Below are 18093 nucleotides of genomic sequence, written 5' to 3'. Positions count from 1 at the left end.
TATAAATTTGACTCAGTTCTCTATATATTTGAGAAATAAGAGAAACTTCTTATCAATTGTCTTCTCCACTTTTCTTTTAATCTTGGCTGCAAAAACTTTAAACTTAATGAAAATTATCCATTTTACATCCCATAATGCTCTCTCTTTTTTGTCATAAATTCTTCCTTTGTCCATAGATATGATACGAAAAAATTTTACCCTCCCCTAATTTGCTAATAATATCATTATTTATGTCTAAATCATTAACATGTAAGTCCTGAACCCAAGTCTCTAGACTACAAGTCCACTGTCCTGTGATGTTTAAAAAAGTTTGAGAGGCAAAGTTTCTGGGTAATTTAATAATTTTATTAATAAGGCTAGCATGTTATTAATAAAAGAGGTCAGTGGTCCTCTGGAATGGCCCTCATAGCAATGGGTTCACAATTTATCTGCCCTTGGAACAGTAGGTGTTCTGAGGGTGGCAGTCAACTCTAATTTATTAAGGGGGCAGCTAGGTGGTGCAGTGGACAAAGCACCGGCCCTGGATTCAGGAGTACCTGAGTTCAAATCCGGCCTCAGACACTTGACACTTACTAGCTGTGTGACCCTGGGCAAGTCCCTTAACCCCCATTGCCCCACCAAAAAACAAAAACAAAAAACAAAAAAACCCCTCTAATTGGTTAACAATTAATAAGAAAATTAATATCACAGTGAGAGGGTAGACTATATTACAATGAGGGTCAACTTCCGTATCACCTGTTTGACCAAAGGGAGGAACCACATTTTCCCAGATCTGTCTGAGCAAACACAATAAGCAGGAATGCACCCATTAGCCTAAACTTAGAATTTCTTTGACTGTCTGATTAAACCTTGACTTGGGGAAATCTCTTAGGAAGTCGAAAAGGGGAAAACCTTGGTTCTGATCCAATAATTAGTTATTAATACAAGAGAGAAATAATCATTTCTCACACATCTCAATACAATTCCACATGGCATTGGCCATATCCAGTCAAGGCCTGACAAAATTAGAGCTGCCCCAGGTGCTTATGGGAAATGTAGCTTTTTACACACAGACAGACATACACATATTTGGGTGGGAGTGGGGGGAGATAGCAATTCACAAGGACATCCAATTTGCTCTCATTCACAGACTTTTAATCAGTCAATCTGGGGGCCAGAAGCCCCATATCAGTCCCATATACATTTCAGGTCAGGAACATCTTTGAGTCTCTTCTTCCATTTGGGTAGGGGGAGAGAAGAGATCTCCTCAATACCAAGGAACCTATATGGGGAGGAGGGTCAAAGTGATGGGATCTAGTTGCTTCAGGCCTTCAGGGAGAACAAGGTTATTGGCCTGCATGCTGAGAGGGAGTAAAGGGGACTTAAAGATTGGGTCTGAGTCTGAGAAGGTAAAGGGGATGGAAACTTAGATGGGAAATGGGGCCACAATCATGACACTCATTACCTTCCCTCAGGATCCTAACATAGAGTCTTTGACGGAGTTTGTGAGTCCTACGTATAAATGAAGGTAGACTGGAGGGATTGAGAGAAAGAAGAGAGCTGGAGTTAGGTCATTGAATCCTTAAAGATGGGATGAGGAACAAGAACACCCTGTTCTCTGAGTGAGATAGGGATTTGGGGAGATGATTGGGTGTCAAGGGACAAATGAAGGGGGCAGCTAGGTGGCGCAGTGGATAGAACACCGGCCCTGGAGTCAGGAGGACCTGAGTTCAGATCTGGCCTCAGACACTTAACACTTACTAGCTGTGTGACCCTGGGCAAGTCACTTAACCCCAATTGCCTCACTTAAAAAAGAAAAGAAAAGAAAAAAGAGACAAATGAGTATTGATGGGGAGGGATGCCTAGATTTCTAGGAGGGATTTGGGGGTAGAATACTCATGTCCCTGAAGAAGGAAGGGATGGAAGACTTGGAACTTTGGGCTTTCTTACCTGGAGTCTGAGCCCAGAAAGTCCATTGGGTGAGTCCTAGAGGCCATGGGTGGAGAGCTCCCCAGTCTTTTCTGGCAAATTGGACCGGCTGGGATTTCTGAGCCTGGTATGGCATGAGACCTTGGTGGGTGGGTAGGACGAAATCACTCTGGGAGGACGGGGCAGTTAGGACAAGGCTTAGTGGTTAGGGGAGGCTTTGTTAGGTGGGGCTTTTAAGGTTTTCTTGGACTTATCCGAGGAAGTGTTGGTGGATGGGGAGGATAAGCCGTCCTTTGATTGGCTGGTGGAATCTGGAGTGTACAGTATGAGTGAGACAGCAGTGGACGTCAGGGAGTGTTCAGAGGATGAACTGCCTGAGGACTTGGCAGCCTTGGCAGCCTTGTCAGCTGAGGCCTTGATGAGGTGTGCCTTTGAGTCCTTGGTAAACTGGTCAGGTGAGGCCTTGCTAGTTGGCTGGAAAGAAGACTTCTTGGACTGTTGGGGTGAAGCCTTGCTAGTTGGCTGGAAAGAAGACTTCTTGGACTGTTGGGGTGAAGCCTTGCTAGTTGGCTGGAAAGAAGACTTCTTGGACTGTTGGGGTGAAGCCTTGCTAGTTGGCTGGAAAGAAGACTTCTTGGACTGTTGGGGTGAAGCCTTGCTAGTTGGCTGGAAAGAAGACTTCTTGGACTGTTGGGGTGAAGCCTTGCTAGTTGGCTGGAAAGAAGACTTCTTGGACTGTTGGGGTGAAGCCTTGCTAGTTGGCTGGAAAGAAGACTTCTTGGATTGTTGGGGTGAAGCCTTGCTAGTTGGCTGGAAAGAAGACTTCTTGGATTGTTGGGGTGAAGCCTTGCTAGTTGGCTGGAAAGAAGACTTCTTAGACTGTTGGGGTGAAGCCTTGCTAGTTGGCTGGAAAGAAGACTTCTTGGATTGTTGGGGTGAAGCCTTGCTAGTTGGCTGGAAAGAAGACTTCTTGGACTGTTGGGGTGAAGCCTTGCTAGTTGGCTGGAAAGAAGACTTCTTGGACTGTTGGGGTGAAGCCTTGGTGAACAGGTGGAAAGAAGACTTCTTGGACTGTTGGGGTGAAGCCTTGGTGAACAGGTGGAAAGAAGACTTCTTGGATTGTTGGGGTGAAGCCTTGGTGAACAGGTGGAAAGAAGACTTCTTGGATTGTTGGGGTGAAGCCTTGGTGAACAGGTGGAAAGAAGACTTCTTGGATTGTTGGGGTGAAGCTTTGGTAGTTGGCTGGAAAGAAGACTTCTTGGACTGTTGGGGTGAAGCCTTGGTGAACAGGTGGAAAGAAGACTTCTTGGATTGTTGGGGTGAGGATTTGGTGGAGGGGGAGGGCTCTGGGGCCTTGGGGAAGGGGGTAGGCTCTGGGGCCTTGGTGGAGGGGGAGGGCTCTGGGGCCTTGGGGAAGGGGGTAGGCTCTGGGGCCTTGGGGAAGGGGGTAGGCTCTGGGGCCTTGGTGGAGGGGGAGGGCTCTGGGGCCTTGGTGGAGGGGGAGGGCTCTGGGGCCTTGGGGAAGGGGGTAGGGTCTGGGGCCTTGGTGGAGGGGGAGGGCTCTGGGGCCTTAGTGGAGGGAGTGGGCTCTGGAGCCTTGGGGAAGGGGGTGGGCTCTGGGGCCTTGGGGAAGGGGGTGGGCTCTGGGGTCTTGGGGGAGGGGGAGGGCTCTGGGGCCTTGGTGGAGGGGGTGGGCTCTGGGGCCTTGGGGAAGGGGGTGGGCTCTGGGGTCTTGGGGGAGGGGAAGGGCTCTGGGGTCTTGGGGGAGGGGGTGGGGTCTGGGGCCTTGATCGGGTCAGGTGGGTAGATCGAGGACTTGGTGGAAAGGTGGGACATTTTGGTGGACTCATAGAGTTCTAGGGAGTGGGGTATGGGCTTGGGACTGGACTTCCTTGCAGCCAGCAAGGACTTGTCCTCTTGCTGGGTGAACTGCACAAGGGGTAACTCTGCTGCTTCCTTAGACTCTTTGAAGGGCATCGTTTGCTTTAAGTGCAACCTGGAACCACAAGATCACACACATCCCCTATACCACTTGCCTCATAGAATCTCAAAATTGGAAAGGGTCTTTGAGATCACTTTGAGTCCAAACTGCCTTTGAATACCTCCAGTGATGGAGAGATCATTTCTTAGGTTTCTCTTTCCTCAGGGACTCACCACCCCCAGCATATTGGAGCTAAATGTGTCTTCAATAAGCCCTATTATGAATCTCTCTTTGAACACTTCCAGTGATGGGGAGATCATTACATACTTGGAAAGTCTCTTCTTTAGGGGCTTAGCCGGTAGGAGCGTCTTGTGTGGAACCTTGTGTTGGGCATCTTGGGGCAGGGGCTGGGCCCAGGCTAGGCGGCTGGAAAGGGTGCTAGGACTTTCAAACCAGGCATGTTTATGTGGGTGGACATCTTTCCAAGCCATGGAGAAATCTATTTGGGACTGGGGGGTGGAGTACAGGAATGGGCTGGAAGAGTCTGATGATCGAAACGTTTTCTTGGTGGGTCGGCGGGAGCCCAGCCAGGAGGATGAGGTCTGGCAGGGAACCACACAGGGCTCAAAGCCTGAGTGCCCCGAACTTGAAGTCATTGGGGTGGGTGTTTTTGAGGCCTGAGGAGACCAGAGAGAGGAGGCTGTGAGTCCCTCAGGGACCCCTGACTCCCCCTTAGCCCTAAGGATCCTGGCCTCCTGCCTGCTGGCCCCAGGGCCCCCCAGTACCTTGGGCCGGTTCAAAGTGCTGGAGATAATGCTGAAGAGGGTCCAGATGGTGACAGTGGATTGTCCTGAAGAGCAGAAGCAAGACCAGGTCAGCCCCCCCCCCCAAAGCCCTGCGGGGGGAGGGGGCAGCAGAGAGCCGGGAATCCAGGCCAATCTCTCACCTTCCTCTTCCCCACAAGCTCCAGAAGGGTCCCTCTTGCAGCGTTTACGGTCTGGTCTATGGAAGCACTTCCGTTGGACTCCAGCGTCCTGGGCATCCTGAGCCCCTGCTCTTGTGCCCTCCCCCAGGGACCCAGTGGCTTTCGCCCCAAACCTGTGGCCGTCCCCCCCAACCCTGCTCCCAGGGATCCAGGCCTTGGAGAATGAGGGCTGTCCCCTACCCCCCCCAGGCCCTGGGGTCCAGGCCCACTTTTGTGCCTCTCTGCAGGCTGCTGCCTCCAGCTGAGTCATGAAGGGGACGGAGTCACCGACTGCTCTGGACCTCATCTCCTGGAGGGAGTGGGGGAAGCTATCCAGTCAGAGGAGGCTGCAGGCCACATCCCTGCTGCGGCCCATGGGCGGCCCAGGCTCCCCAGCCCCGCTACCTTGGCCTTTGCTGCAGACTCTGTGGGGACACAGGCAGCATGCTCAGTGACCAAGGGAGACAAGTGCACCCCCTCAGGCCCAGTTAGAGACACCCAGGGAGGTACAGTGGCTCAGAGAGAGATGGGGGAGTGGGGAGGCATGGAGGGGGAGCAAAGGAGAGATAGAGAATTCTCTCACCAGACATCTTCCACTTCTTGTCCTGGAGAAGAATGAAGAGTGCAGGTCAGAGGAAAGACTATATCGGCCCAGGCCAACAGATCCCCCTACACCCCCTCCCTCAGGGACCCAGGACTCCGAACTGCCGTGCTCCTCCTCTGGAGGGGACTAGGACATCTGGACCCCCCAGCCTCCTCCTCTGGAAGGGACAAGGGCATTGGGATCCCCCAGAGCATTCAGACTCCCCCAGCCTCCTCTTCTGGAGGGCACTAGGGTATCCGGAGTCCCCAGCCTCCTCTTGAAGGGACTAGGGCATCCAGATCTCCTCTCTAAGGGATCCAGGGCCCTGGCCCCCTCACCAGTCAGGGACTAGGGCTGGATTGGGATGGGCCTGAGAAAGGTGCCAAGAGTTCAGTTTGGACTTGCTGGGGCTCAGGGTTGGCAAGAGCCCCAGCTTGTTTCCACACCTCACCTTGAGCTTACTGTCTATGGACAGCAGGCTGGAGGAGCCGTCCCTGTGGGCCTGGGGGGCCCAGGCTGGCGCGGGCCCGCGAAGCAGGTAGACCAGGTAGCGCCAGCGGTTGAAGAGGAAGCAGCCCTCCTGCCGCTCAGCATCCAGGCGCAGGTAGAAGCTGCGGCCTGAGGCCAAGCGCAGCTTCAGCCTCCAGCTAGCTACGTTGTGGACGAACAAACGGGCCAGGTGCGTGGGCAGCAGCCTGCAGGGACCACAGGGTGAGGGAGGCAGCTCTAGGGGCAGGGGGCCCGGGGGTCAGGGATGGGGCCCCGCCGGGTCACCTGGTGAGCTCGAGCCCCTGCTGCCTCTTGTCTCCGACTGGCCGGGCAAGCAGGATGAGGTCCGGGAGCAGGCGCCCAGGGATGGAGGATGCCACGCCCATAGTCACGGGGTTCTCCTTCTTGTGTAGAAAAATAGCCTCCCCCCGGTTTGTCACCTAGGGAGGGTGGGGCAGGGAGGCTGGGAAGCACCCTGACGCAGCTGTCCCTTGGGGCCCCCTCCCCCCCCAGATGCCTGGGGGGCTCCCTTTCTCTCCCCCCTCTCCGCACCCTGCCCTCCCGGGGGGCACCTGCAAGAAGTCACTCTCGAACATCGGCAGCAGCGGCCCCAGAGGTAAGTACTCGCCCTCCATTATGGTCCTCTGTAGATGGCCCAGCAGTGGCACCCACGGCTGAAAGGAGTGCTCCACGTCGTTCAGGAAGACCCCTTTGTGCAGAACAGCTGAGATCCAGGAGGAAGCACGGCAGAGGTCAGGACTGGGCAGAGCTCATGCCCCCCTTGCCCGCCCCACAACCAGCTCCGGGTGCCCGGGGACGAAGCCCCACCTGGTGAGGATACGGGGGGCATCATTGGTGCCAGGGGAGCAGCTGTCTCTAGGGAGGATCGGGGCCCCTGGAATTGGGGGATTTGTCTGGGGAGTGCCGGGATACTCCCGGTGGGGGGGGAGCACTGGCCATGGCGTTCTGGGAGGGCAGGCTGGCCAGCACGCGAGGGCTCTCTCTGGGACCTGGGCCCTGAGCCAGGACTACTTCCTGGCTTTGTGACCTCACAGGTCATGAGGGTCAAGGAACTTCAAAGGCCCCCAGGCCTATGAGGGGAACTGAGAGACAACATTCCCCAGACCGGTCCAAGCGGGGAGCAAGAGAAAGACTTTGGAAGAAGCACCTCCTGGACTGACTCAGAAGGTGGGGGTGCCCACTTGTCAGGTATGTTACACAACTGGGGCCTGGTGCTGGGCATGGGGTGGGCACAGAGAGGGAGGAGTCCCAGACTGATGCTGGGCACCGAGTTGGGTGGGACAAAGGGAGGCAGGAGGGATGAAATGGGCACTGAAGAAGGATGGTAGAGGACATCTGGGCTTGGGTTGGGGAGGGTCAGGCCAGCATTCTGGACTGAGAAGGTGAGCCTCAGGGCTCTGGGGGGACCTCTGAGGTTTTGGAGCAAGGGACAAATGTAGCTGGAATTTGGGCTGGTCACAGTGACCCTGGAGGCCTCAAAAGAGGCTGGCCCCCTCTCAAGGTCCCTCCTCTCTTTTTCAGGAAAACTGCTGAGAGATGAAAGTCTCCCCTAAAAATGGATTCCAAAGACCTGGGCTCCCAGAGGGGCCTTTAGCCCAGTCCTGTCTCTGCTAGAGAGTCTCTGGAGGGAGAAGACTCTTTACAACTGGAAAGCTCTGTGCTAGAGCCCTGACTCAATGCAGACCTCAAGGGGGTGGGGGAGGGGCGCCCCTTCCCAATTAAAGTGAGAGTTAGGGGCAGCCAGGTGACACAGTAGTTTAAGCACCAGCTCTGGAGTCAGGAGGACCTGAGCTCAAATTTGACCACAGACTCATATTAGCTGTTACCCTGGGCAAATCACTTTACATAGATTGCCCCAGGAAAAAAGTGAGGATTAGAGCCAAGGGCCCTGAGCAACCCTTGAACCCTGCCCATCTGTGGTTCTGTGATGGGCATCCCTGCTAGGTGGCTCAGACTGAGGCTGAGGTTTCTTCCCAAATCCTTAATCCCAGGGAAGGCCCCACTGGGCAAAGCCTCAGGAGGCCTGGCTAGGCCAAGGCTCCTTGATGCCCAGATCTAGCCTGGGTTCTCCTTCCTCCCCACTCTCCTGCGGATCCTGGTCCTTGCTCCCAGTGATCAGGCCCTGCTGGGGTCCCAATCCTCCCACCCAAGCAATTGTCATCACTAAGTCAAGCATGCTACATTTAGAGTCAGGAGAAACATCTGTTCCAATTTTGCCTCTGGCACTTACTAGGCAAGTCAGATAATCTCTCTGAGCCCCCCCCATATTGGAATAAGGACTCACTGTTTGCCCACCCAGTGCCTCCCTCACAGTCCTCTAAGCCTTCTCAGGGCCCATAGTTTTTATTTTTTTTGGTGAGGCAATTGGGGTTAAGTGAATTGCCCAGGGTCACATAGCCAGTAAGTGTTAAGTGTCTGAGGTCAAATTTGAACTCAGTTCCTCCTGACTCCAGGGCCGGTGCTCTATCCACTGCTCCACCTAGTTGCCCCAGGGCCCATAGTTCTTAATGCTGTGCCCTGCCGGCCTAGTCACTGAGGAGCACTTGGGTCTGGAGCCTGATGTCAGGGAAAGTGGCCCCCACATCTACTTCACCCCCTCCCCCATGTCTGTTTCATCCCCTTCTTGTCTGCTTCACCCCCTCCCCCATGTCTGTTTCATCCCCTTCTTGTCTGTTTCAACCCCCCTTGTCTGTTTCACCCCCCCCCCACCCTTCTCTGCTTCACCCCCTCCCCCATGTCTGTTTCACCTCCCCCATGTCTGCTTCACCCTCCTTGTCTGCTTCACCCCCTCCCCCATGTCTGTTTCATCCCCCTTCTGTCTGTTTCACCCCCCTCCCTCATGTCTGTTTCACCTCCTCTCCCGTGACTGCTTCTTGCTTCCTCCCCCTCCCCCAAGTCTGCTTTACCTTTCTCCCCCATGGCTGCTTCCCCCCCATATGCTTCCCCCCTCATATCTGCTTCATCCCTTCCCCAAGCACCCAAGGCCCTGATGGATGGTGTCCCACCCCAATCCCTCAAATCGGAGAGAAGATGCCAATTTTTTATTGATCCAACTTTATCTCTTACATTTCTTTTGTACAAAACACAAGGAGAAATAACTACAATAAATAGGTACCAAAGTTAGGGCCAGGGCTGGTTGGAAGAGTCAAGTCATGAGCCCAAAGAAAAGTGATAATTTAAATAACTTAGAGGTGGGCAAGGAAGAGGAGACCAGAGGGGGATCTTGTCTCCCCTCAGCCATTAAGCCGGATGAGCCTCCCCCCCCCCACTCAGGGGCCCTGAGGAGAGGACACCTGTCTCCTCTCCTCTTAGGGACCCCAGCATCCAGACCAGCAGCACCCCCCGAATAAATAGCTATAAATAGAAGGCATTGCTGTGCAAGGTTCTGTAAAATTGGGGTGTGGAAGGGGCAGAAAGGGGGGGACTACTCTGAGGGGGCCCAGAGCATATGGGCCCAGCTCTTTGAGCCCCCAATAAATAAATAAATTAAAAAGGGTTTTAAGGGAGGCAGGCCAAGGGCCCCCACACCAGGGCCCAAACTTCTGCTCTCCCCTTAGGGGAGGTTAGAGTCGAGCCTTCAGCAGCAGCAAACCCCTCACAGCCCAGTCCAGGGTGAGGTGAAGCCCCCCCAGCACAGCATGGGCTGCCTGGATCCCCCCCCAGGCTGACCCTGGCGGGGCCAGAGGTGGGGCTGGGGCCTCGGGCGGAGGCTTAGGTAGGGAGAGCCGAGCCATCTGTGAGGAAAGGATGGACACGGGTCAGTAAGCCAGCATACAAGGATTTGTTTGGGCGGGGAAAGACCTCCCAGGGTCCCAGGATTGGAGGGCTCCCTCTGGGTTAGGGGTGCCTGGATCCACTCTCAGCTTTGTAGGGTAGAGGTAACCGGACCCCAGACTTTCTGGGTTTTAGATAAGAATACCTAGGTCTATGGTCTCAGGATCCAGAATGGGGGGGGTCTCCGTTAGGGGTTCCCAGCTTCCCAGGCATAGGACCTGGGTCAGAGGAAGCCCCAGGATCTCAGACCCCTGGGGTAACTCTGGTCTCTAAGTCAGAGGAGCTTAGGGGGTCCAGAGTCTCAAATGCTAGACTGGGGGCCCTCAGGTGCATGGTTTGGGGGCTCCAGATGGGCATCCCTGGATTCAGTCTCCAGGCCTGGGCTAGAGATTCAAGGGCATACTCTTTCAAGTGCCAACAAGATTCCTGGGTCTGGAGTCATGTTTCTGAGGCCCTCAGAGCGCCGATGGGTTGTGGGGTGAGGGTCTCCAGGATCAGCTATTTCGGGTCCCTGATAGCAATTCTAGGGCTTATGAGGGTCCCTGGGGGGGCCATAGCCTCATATCATTTGGGATTGCGGTCTTTGGACCTTAGCCAAGGGTAAGCCAGCTTCCCGGGGCCTCCCTCTGCCTCAGGGTGTCAAGGGGGTGCATTGGGGGTTCCTGGGTCCTACCAAGATCTGAAGTCTCTTGAGCAGTCGGTCCAGCCGCACTTGCAAAGCCCCCAGCTCCGGGTCCAAGCTTCGGAGGGCTGGGCCCCCGGCTCGTCGGAGCCAGTGTACATGCCACAGGTAGCAGAGGAGGTCAGTCCGAAGACGGGTCAGCACACTGGGGAGCTTGCAGAGGAGACAAGCAGTCAGCAACCTTTGCCCTGACCCCAAGCACCCTCACCCCTGTTGGAGCCCACTCACCTGCAGGGCCCCCATGGCCCCAAAGCTCATCCCAGGGGTTGGCAAAGAGTCCAAGTTGTGATCTCCCTCTGCTGGGAACTTGGCTTTCTGGGGGGGGGGAGCAGGAAGAAAATGAGGAGGGGGAATCCTTCCAGACCCTCCCCCTCATTGTTCTTGAGTCAGGTGCCCCAGCTCTGGTCTCCTGCCTTTGAATGTCTGTCTCTCTGCCTCCCACTGGCACCCTACCTCTCCATACCCCTCCCCCCCAGTGATAAGGCCTTGTCTCTTGGTCTCTTCCATCTGACCCTCTCCCCTCCCCTAGTTTCAGGCCCTCTCTATCCCTGGAAGCCCATCTGCCTCGGAATTTCTCAGTCTTTCTCCCAGCATCGCCGTCATATTCCTTCCACACTCTCCCCACTCAACCCTCTCTGTGTCTCCCTGCTTTTTTAGTCTCTCCCTACTTGTCTCTGTCTTCTGTCAACCAAGCAGCCATCTCTGGCTGGCCAGCTTTGCTCCTGAGCAGTTCCTCACTCACCTGCGTGTTTCACTGGCCTCCCATCCTCCTCTCTCTCTCTCTCTCTCCCTCTCTCTCTCTCTCTCTCTCTCTCTCTCTCTCTCTCTCTCTCCCTCGGTTTGCCTCTCTGTCCTTGAGTGTTTCCTTGGCAACCTGTTTCTGTCTGTCTAACTCGGTCCCTGGGATACCCCCCTCAAACACAGTCTGCGTCTGTGTGTCTGCGCCTGTGTGTCTGCGTCTGTCTCTCGTCCTCTCTCTGTCTAGTTCTCTCCGTCTTTCTCCTTTTTGCGTTTGCCGACCCACCTCTCGCTCTCTGGGTGTCTCTGAGTCTCCCGCCCCACCTCTCTGGTTCTGAGGGGCCTGCTGCTTTCCTTCCTAGGCGAGCAGCGATGGGGAGGGGAGACGAGGGGAGGAGAAAAGAGAAAAGGGGCGGGGTCTCACCAGCTGAGCTGCTAGCTGCCGGGTGTCTCGCAGCAGCCCCCGGGTCAGGAGCACGGCGCTGTCCAGCTCAGCTCGGGACTCCCCTGGGCCCGGGACAGGGGCGCCCCGGGGAGACCCAGGTGGCAGTGGGGGTGCTGAGGCCCCGGCTCGGCTGGGCCACAGGCTTAGCACGGCCAGGACTACGCGGCACAAATCTGGGGAAAGGAAACAGCCACGGGGAGAGATGGGAGAAGGCAGAGATCGGGAGAGGGGGGCCGGGGAGCTGAGGCAGGGGGGCGGTGGAGGTTGGGGCCCTGAGGGGGCGGACTGGGGCTCAGGCTCCCTCCCCTCCTCCCTCGGAGGCAGGGGCCCCGCCCAGCAGAGCAGACGCGGCCCGGGGCAAGCAGACGGGCCGGGCGTCTCCCTCCGCCCCCGGACGCCGGAATCCCGGCCCTAAGGGGGGGGGGGGAGGCGCAGGCCACGACCTGCCCCCTGCTCCCCCCCCCCAATCCGCAGACACCCACACTCCTGGCCCCCCAGGAATCCAGAAGCAGCGGGGAGATCCAGTCAGGAGCAAGATCTCCCGGTGTCTGTCTCTGTTTCTGATTATTCCTGTCTCCCTGTCTCTCTCTGTCTCTGTCTCTGCCCGAGTCCCACCCATCCCCGGTCCGGGCCCTAGACACAGACTGCGGGGGCAGCGGCCCGGCGCCCGCCCCCCTCAACAGCCCCAGGCGCGGGCTCAGCTGCCTCCACACACCTTAGGAGAGGCGCAGAAACGTGGGGAGACAGAACAGAGACGCGAGAAGCAGAAACGCAGAGACGTGGGGACATAGAGAGACCGACGAAGAGGGAGATAAAGGGGGGAGAAACTGACAAACTAAGAGTAAGAGAGAATATGAGACAAATGACAGAGACGGAGACCGAGAGACTAGAGCCAGAGATAGGGCAAAAACCAGTAGGTACAAGCCAAGGTAATGAAGAGGGACAAATGAAGAGAACGAGCTACTAGGACAGAACTGGGGAGACCTGAGAGAGACGGACGAGACAGACATACGTAGAGAGTGAGAGGGACAGAGCTACCGAGAAACTGGGACTCCCCCCTCCCCCCCATCCCATTCCCTAGCCCTAGGCTCAGCCCTGGGGTAGCCCCCACCCCCTCATGCCCAAAGTAGCCAATCAGAGGCTCCCCCACAGCCCAGCCTCCTTCCCCTCCCATCTCCTCCCCTTTCCCTGTCACCCTGTCTGCTCTATCTCTGGGTCCTTCTGACTGGGTCTCCTTGAGTGTCTTTACTCCCCACTTTTCTCCAGCTCCTCTGGCCTCTGATCTCTGTGTGGCCCTCTGCTCTTAGGGTCTCCTTACCTCTGTCTCATTGCCTGTGTCTTCCTCTCTCCATCTTCCCTTGTCTCTGTTGTCTCCCAGTTTCCTTCCTGGGTCTCCTTTCTTCCCTACTTCTCTGTCTCTCTCCCTTCACCTCTCAGCTGTTCTCTCCCTCGCCCTTTCCTACTCCCATTCAGCATTCCCCTTTTTCTTTTTCACCTTTCTGTACCTGTCTCCATCTCTATCCTCACTCTTTTCTATCTTGTTCATTCATCTCCCTCTATCCTGTCTCTCTCTCCACCCCTCTGACTCCTCTTTGATTCTTCCTCTCTGTGTGCTTTCCACCCTCTGCCCAGGGTCCCTCCCTCCCTCTCTCCCTCCCTCTGCCCCACTCCCTATGAACTTGAGGGAACTTACTGTCCATATCCCCACACTCAGGCTGGGGTTGGGCTCCGGGCTCCGTCCCCAGGGACGGGTGGGGAGGGGGTATCTTGGTCTTAACCCCTCCCTGGCTAGGTCAGCCCAGTGAACCTCACTTTGGTATCAGGGGACCCTGGGGTCAGGCAGGCCAGATCGAGGTGGGGGGAGGCATGTGGCAGCGTGTTGGGTTGGATTGCCTGTGTGTGTGTGTGTGTGTGTGAGAGAGAGAGAGAGAAAGAGGGAGAGTGAGTGTGTGTGTGTGTGAGAGAGAGGAGAGAGGGAGTGTGAGAGAGGGAGAGGGAGAGAGTTAGGGAGTAAAGGAGTATGTGAGTGAGGCCGGGGGGTTATATAGGGGGCTGGGACCAGGCTCAGCCGGGTAGGGGCTGGGGCAGGGGCCAGGGCCCAGCCACCGCCCGCTCGGGAGGGGAGGGAAGGAGGGGGGGAGGGAGGGAGGGGGGAGGGAGGAGAGCCTGACACATCCTGACTCACTCTCCCCAGCCCCAGCCCCGGCCCCGGCCCCGGCCCCGGCCCGGCCTGAGCAAGAGCCGGGGGAGGGGGGGAGGGGGGAGGCTGAGCCGGGATAGATACATGGGGGGCCCAAAGGGCTCCCACTGAGCTCATCATCATTCCCTCCCTCCCACCACCTAGTCAGAGACAGTGGGGAGACCAGAGGAGAAGATGGTGGGAAGAGACACTGAGGCAGTGAGAGACACGGAGCTGGGAGTGAGAGGGAGGGAGCTGCCCAGACACATTGGAGGGATCAGCAGACGGAGAACAAGAGAGAAGAGATAGAGAGACACTGAGAGAGACACAGAGACAAGGGGCCATTGTGCGGCAGAGAGATTGAGACGGCAGAGCTGGGAGGTAGCAGTGAAGGGGGCAGAGAGAGCAGGATGGGCCAGGGATACATAGATGCCCAGGACTGGCAGAGACAGAGATGAGGAAGGAGCCAGGCCAGGTGGAGAGACATGGGACCAGACCCAGAGAGATGAAGACTAAGGGACCTGGAGCCTGACCCACCTACCCACCCACAGGAGATGAGGACCCTGAGTTGGAGACAGGCAGTGGGGGAAGACTTCAAATTTGGAAACATAGAGAGATAGAAAGACCTTGATAAATCTAGAGATGTTCAGAGATGTACAGACTAAATGAGAGACAGAGACAGACAGACAGACAGCCTGATGTAGAGACTCAGAGACACCGGGTAGAGACAAAGAACAGAAGAGATGGAGATATAGAGGCAGAGAGGGACAGTGAGAGATGAGACCAAGACATGAACACCAATGAATAGAAAGTTGGTGGGAAATCAGGGCAGAGACACTGTAGCTACAGGAAGGGTTATAGATGTCGAGTTGGAGACAAAAGAGAATGAGACCCAGAGCAAGAGAGAGAATGGGGAGAGGCTGTGAGAAATGGAGGGAGACGAGACAGAGATTGAGAGAGAAAAGGAGAGAGTTTGAGAAGCAGCAGGCAGGCTGGCAGATTTAAAGTCCCAGAAAGGAGAATGAGCAGAAACCCAGACACTAAGAAAGATGTGTTGGTAGAGACTGACAGAGAGAGGACCCAAGACACCAGGGAGTCTATTTGAGCCAAACACCGAGAAAGACAGAGTGACGGAAAGAAACCAGGGAGACAGAGAAAGGAGGGGGCCAGAAAGCTTTGAGGACACCAGAATTGTTTGTATGCCCCCCCTTGCCCAGCCTGCCCAGCCCCTGATGGGTCCTCTGAAGGAGAGCAAGGGGGAGGGGGAGGAAGGAGGCTAGGAGGAGTTGACTGGCAGTGCTCCTTGTGGGGGGTCCTGGGGAAGATGATGACATCAGAGAACCCCAGCATGGGACATGATCTCATAGGTCAGGTGATCAAGTCCTCCCTACCTTCCTAACTGCAAAGGGAAATCGAGGCAGGGGGGGAGGCCCCCCAGTTCTAACCACCAGCCTCCAGGTCTCCTGGCCTCCACTTCTCAGGGGGCAGTTTCCGGTGGGTGACTCAGTGTGGGGGGCCAGAGGCTGCATCAACTCTGACGTAGATGTCATCTCCCCCCCCCCCCAGCTCAGTAGTCAAAGTGACTCAGGCCCAGGGGCAGGGGGATTCATCAGCTAGGGGGAGGGGAAGCACAGAATCTTCAGCTTTTAACGACCTAGGTTTCTAAACTCTAAACCTCAACGCTTTAGGGCCACAGGCCTCGTCTTCTCAGGGACCCAACTAGAGAGGTTGGTATTGATGAGACTAGGGAAGGGAGAACTCCAAAAGGTCTGGGGAGGGGGAGGGCCACTGACCAGAGACTTGGCACCATCCCCTGGAGGAGGGGGAGGGGATATTCTGGACCTGAGAATGTCGAAGACAGTCCAAACGACAGGGGAAATCGAGGGTCCTCCGGAACCCAAAGACCTTAGACCTCTGTGCCAATGGCCTCATTTGACAGAGGGTGGGCGTGAGGGAGTGACATGGGTGCCATCCTCCTCGGGAAGATGGGAGGTGATGGACAAGAGAGGCACTGGGGCTCTGGGCAAGGGAGGGTGATCAGGAGGCAGAAACGGGCGGAAACAGAGATGGAGCGAATGAGAAACGGACACTGGAAAAGGCCGAGACAACCAGAGACAGACGGGGCAGCCCCAGAGGCAGAGCGGGGGAAATGCGAAAGACGAAAGACGGCGACCCGGGAGACAGGAAGGCGGGCCGGTGGCGGGTGGTCTGGGGGCTCCCTAGGTGGGGTGGGCCGTGAGCTCAGCTCAGCAGGCGGCCCGCGGTGGTGCTGGTGGTGGTGTCTGTCCGGCCGAGGCTGCGGGGGGCCGTCTGGGCCGGCGAGAGGGTGACGGGCCGGCAGCCGCAGAAGCCATTGCAGCCTGTCATTAGTGGTGTGGGTCAGTGACGGAGGGCTCAGCCCCACAGGGAGGCCGCCCCCAGCCCCCCACCCCCTCATTGATCTGAAAAGAATCTCAGGAATGGGAAGTTGGCCCGGGATGATGTTGACACAGGAAACGCAGCGGCCACGGCGGGGGCTGGGTCTTAGCTCTTTCCCAGCCTGACCAATGACCCCCCCCCAGCCCCCTCCGGCCTGACCTGTGTCATCTGTGACGGGGATTCTGGCCCCTCAGCCCACATATTTACTGTGGGGGGCAATTACCAACAGTCTCACCTCGCCGTCCACACTGAACAAGCCCAGGTGTCCTCCGGATTCCTCAGCTTTTCAGGGAGCCAGACGTCCTGAAGCCCAGATGTCCAGCCCCTCTAAGGTTCCAAGGATCATGAACCTTCAACCCTTGTTTCCTTTGGGAACCCAGGAGTCCAAATTCCCCAGCCTTGGGGATCAAGGCATGCTGACGTCCCAGCCCGATTCCCTCAAAGACCCAGGCTTTCTGACCCCCCCAGCCCTCTCCTTCCTCAGGGAGACTAAGCCCCGATTTCCTGAGCCTCTTTTTCTCCCAGGGAACCTGGCCGTCCTGAAGCACCTCCATCTCCGCAGACCTCGTCCGCCTCTTCCCTCAGGGATCCCGGGCCTCTAATCCCTTAACCTACTTCTCTCTCAGAGACCCAGGCATCCTGAGTGTCCAGCCCCCTCCTCCTGAGGGACACTGGCTCCTATTCCTCTTCTCCTAGGAACCCTGGTATCGGGTGAGCCCTCACCTCCCCCTTCTTCAGGGACTTGGGTATTTTCCCATCTAGCTGCCTCCTCCCTGATGAAACTGGATTGATCCTTTCCAGTCCTCTTCCTTGCCTCTGGGCTCTGAAGGGCCAAGCATTCTGAAGAATTCTTTTATTTTTCTTTTGGTGAGGCAATTGGGGTTAAGTGACTTGCCCAGGGTCACACAGCTAGTAAGTGTCAAGTGTCTGAGGTCAGATTTGAACTCAGGTCTTCCTGAATCCAGGGTTGGTGCTCTATGCGCTGTGCCACCTAGCTGCCCCTGGACCAAGCATTCTGAGTCCCCAGCCCCCTCTTCCCTAAGGGATCCTGGCTCCCTACACACACACACACACACACACACACACACACACACACACACACACACACACTTTCTCTCACACTCACACACATTCACACTCACCCACATACATTCACACATGCAGACTCACATGCACAGATACACACGTATACACACACACACACACACACACACACACACACACACACACACTCTCATTGAGTTCCCCCCAGTCATGGGGGCCTGGCTCCAGGCTGCCCCTGTTCTTCTGAAGCTGTGAATCCCTGTCTCCATCCTCTGTTCCCATGCCACTTCTTTTCTTTCTGGGGGGTGGTTTTTGTTTGTTTGGTTTTTTTGGTGAGGCAATTGGGGTTAAGTGACTTGCCCAGGGTCACACAGTTAAGTGTCTGAGGATGGACTTGAACTCAGGTCCTTCTGACTCCAGGGCTGGTGCTCTATCCACTGTGCCACCTAACTGCCCCTCCCGTGCCATTTCTGCAAATTCCAATCAGTCGCTGAGCACTTCTCCACTAGATATGGTACCTGGCACGGGATTTAAAGGCCAAAATGAAATCTTACTTGGCCTGGGGTGCCTTGCGATCTCTCTGGAGAGACATAGCACTGGGCGGAGCGCCAGACCTTCAGTTGAGAGGACCAGGTTCGAGTCCTGTTTCTGACACTTCCTACTTGCTCTGAGACCCTGGACGAATCCCTCATCTTCTCTTGGCCTCAGTTTCCCTTGTCTGTTGAGTGCCGATCTCTAAATCCAAGGTCGGGCCTCCCACCGGGAGCTACGGAGTGAGGAAAGGCTCCAGGCCACGTTCCATCAGAATTTGGAAGACGAGAGAGATTCCGAGGGGTGGTGGCAAGGAGGGCGTGCGTTCCAGAGTCAGGGCACAGCCCATGTAGGCATGGAGTTTAGAATGAGGGAAGGTCAGCAACCTCTGATGAG

General features: G+C 56.2%; 2 protein-coding genes across 4 annotated transcripts; both read right to left on the bottom strand.

Moving 5' to 3' along the window:
- Positions 1–1129: 1129 nt before the first annotated feature.
- FAM71E2 (family with sequence similarity 71 member E2) lies at positions 1130–7445 on the bottom strand. Its single transcript, XM_043994044.1, has 11 exons — positions 5828–7445; positions 5377–5398; positions 5199–5218; positions 5024–5103; positions 4776–4831; positions 4615–4679; positions 4157–4506; positions 3694–3904; positions 1930–3639; positions 1445–1512; positions 1130–1261 (listed from the first exon to the last, which is right to left on the bottom strand). Exons 2-9 carry the CDS (start codon positions 5381–5383, stop codon positions 2107–2109), a joined length of 2322 nt encoding a protein of 773 aa, XP_043849979.1. The 5' UTR covers positions 5384–5398; positions 5828–7445; the 3' UTR covers positions 1130–1261; positions 1445–1512; positions 1930–2106.
- Positions 7446–8912: 1467 nt separating this feature from the next.
- On the bottom strand, positions 8913–11483 carry IL11 (interleukin 11). 3 transcript variants are annotated; one of them, XM_043995352.1, is made up of 4 exons: positions 11367–11483; positions 10571–10657; positions 10334–10495; positions 8913–9620 (listed from the first exon to the last, which is right to left on the bottom strand). In XM_043995352.1, exons 2-4 carry the CDS (start codon positions 10598–10600, stop codon positions 9450–9452), a joined length of 363 nt encoding a protein of 120 aa, XP_043851287.1. In that variant the 5' UTR covers positions 10601–10657; positions 11367–11483; the 3' UTR covers positions 8913–9449. The 3 variants fall into 3 exon arrangements, with proteins under 3 accessions (XP_043851287.1, XP_043851288.1, XP_043851290.1); XM_043995353.1 differs by lacking the exon at positions 11367–11483 and adding an exon at positions 11085–11352; XM_043995355.1 differs by lacking the exon at positions 11367–11483 and adding an exon at positions 11011–11074.
- Between the last annotated feature and the right edge of the window lie 6610 nt (positions 11484–18093).

This window comes from Dromiciops gliroides, chromosome 3 (genome assembly GCF_019393635.1).
Source record: "Dromiciops gliroides isolate mDroGli1 chromosome 3, mDroGli1.pri, whole genome shotgun sequence".
Lineage (NCBI taxonomy): Eukaryota > Metazoa > Chordata > Mammalia > Microbiotheria > Microbiotheriidae > Dromiciops > Dromiciops gliroides.
Note: the sequence above shows the minus strand (reverse complement) of the source record. Positions and strands in the feature narration are given on the sequence as shown.

Coding starts and splice junctions, on each gene's coding strand:
- FAM71E2 (XM_043994044.1), bottom strand. Junction 4,832..5,023: donor GCCTGCAGAGAGGCACAAAA/GTGGGCCTGGAC, acceptor GTGCTTCCATAG/ACCAGACCGTAAACGCTGCA. Junction 3,905..4,156: donor CTAAAGAAGAGACTTTCCAA/GTATGTAATGAT, acceptor TTGTGGTTCCAG/GTTGCACTTAAAGCAAACGA.
- IL11 (XM_043995352.1), bottom strand. CDS start 10,600: ATGAGCTTTGGGGCCATGGGGGCCCTGCAG. Junction 10,496..10,570: donor GGGCCATGGGGGCCCTGCAG/GTGAGTGGGCTC, acceptor CTCCTCTGCAAG/CTCCCCAGTGTGCTGACCCG. Junction 9,621..10,333: donor TCAAGAGACTTCAGATCTTG/GTAGGACCCAGG, acceptor CTTTCCTCACAG/ATGGCTCGGCTCTCCCTACC.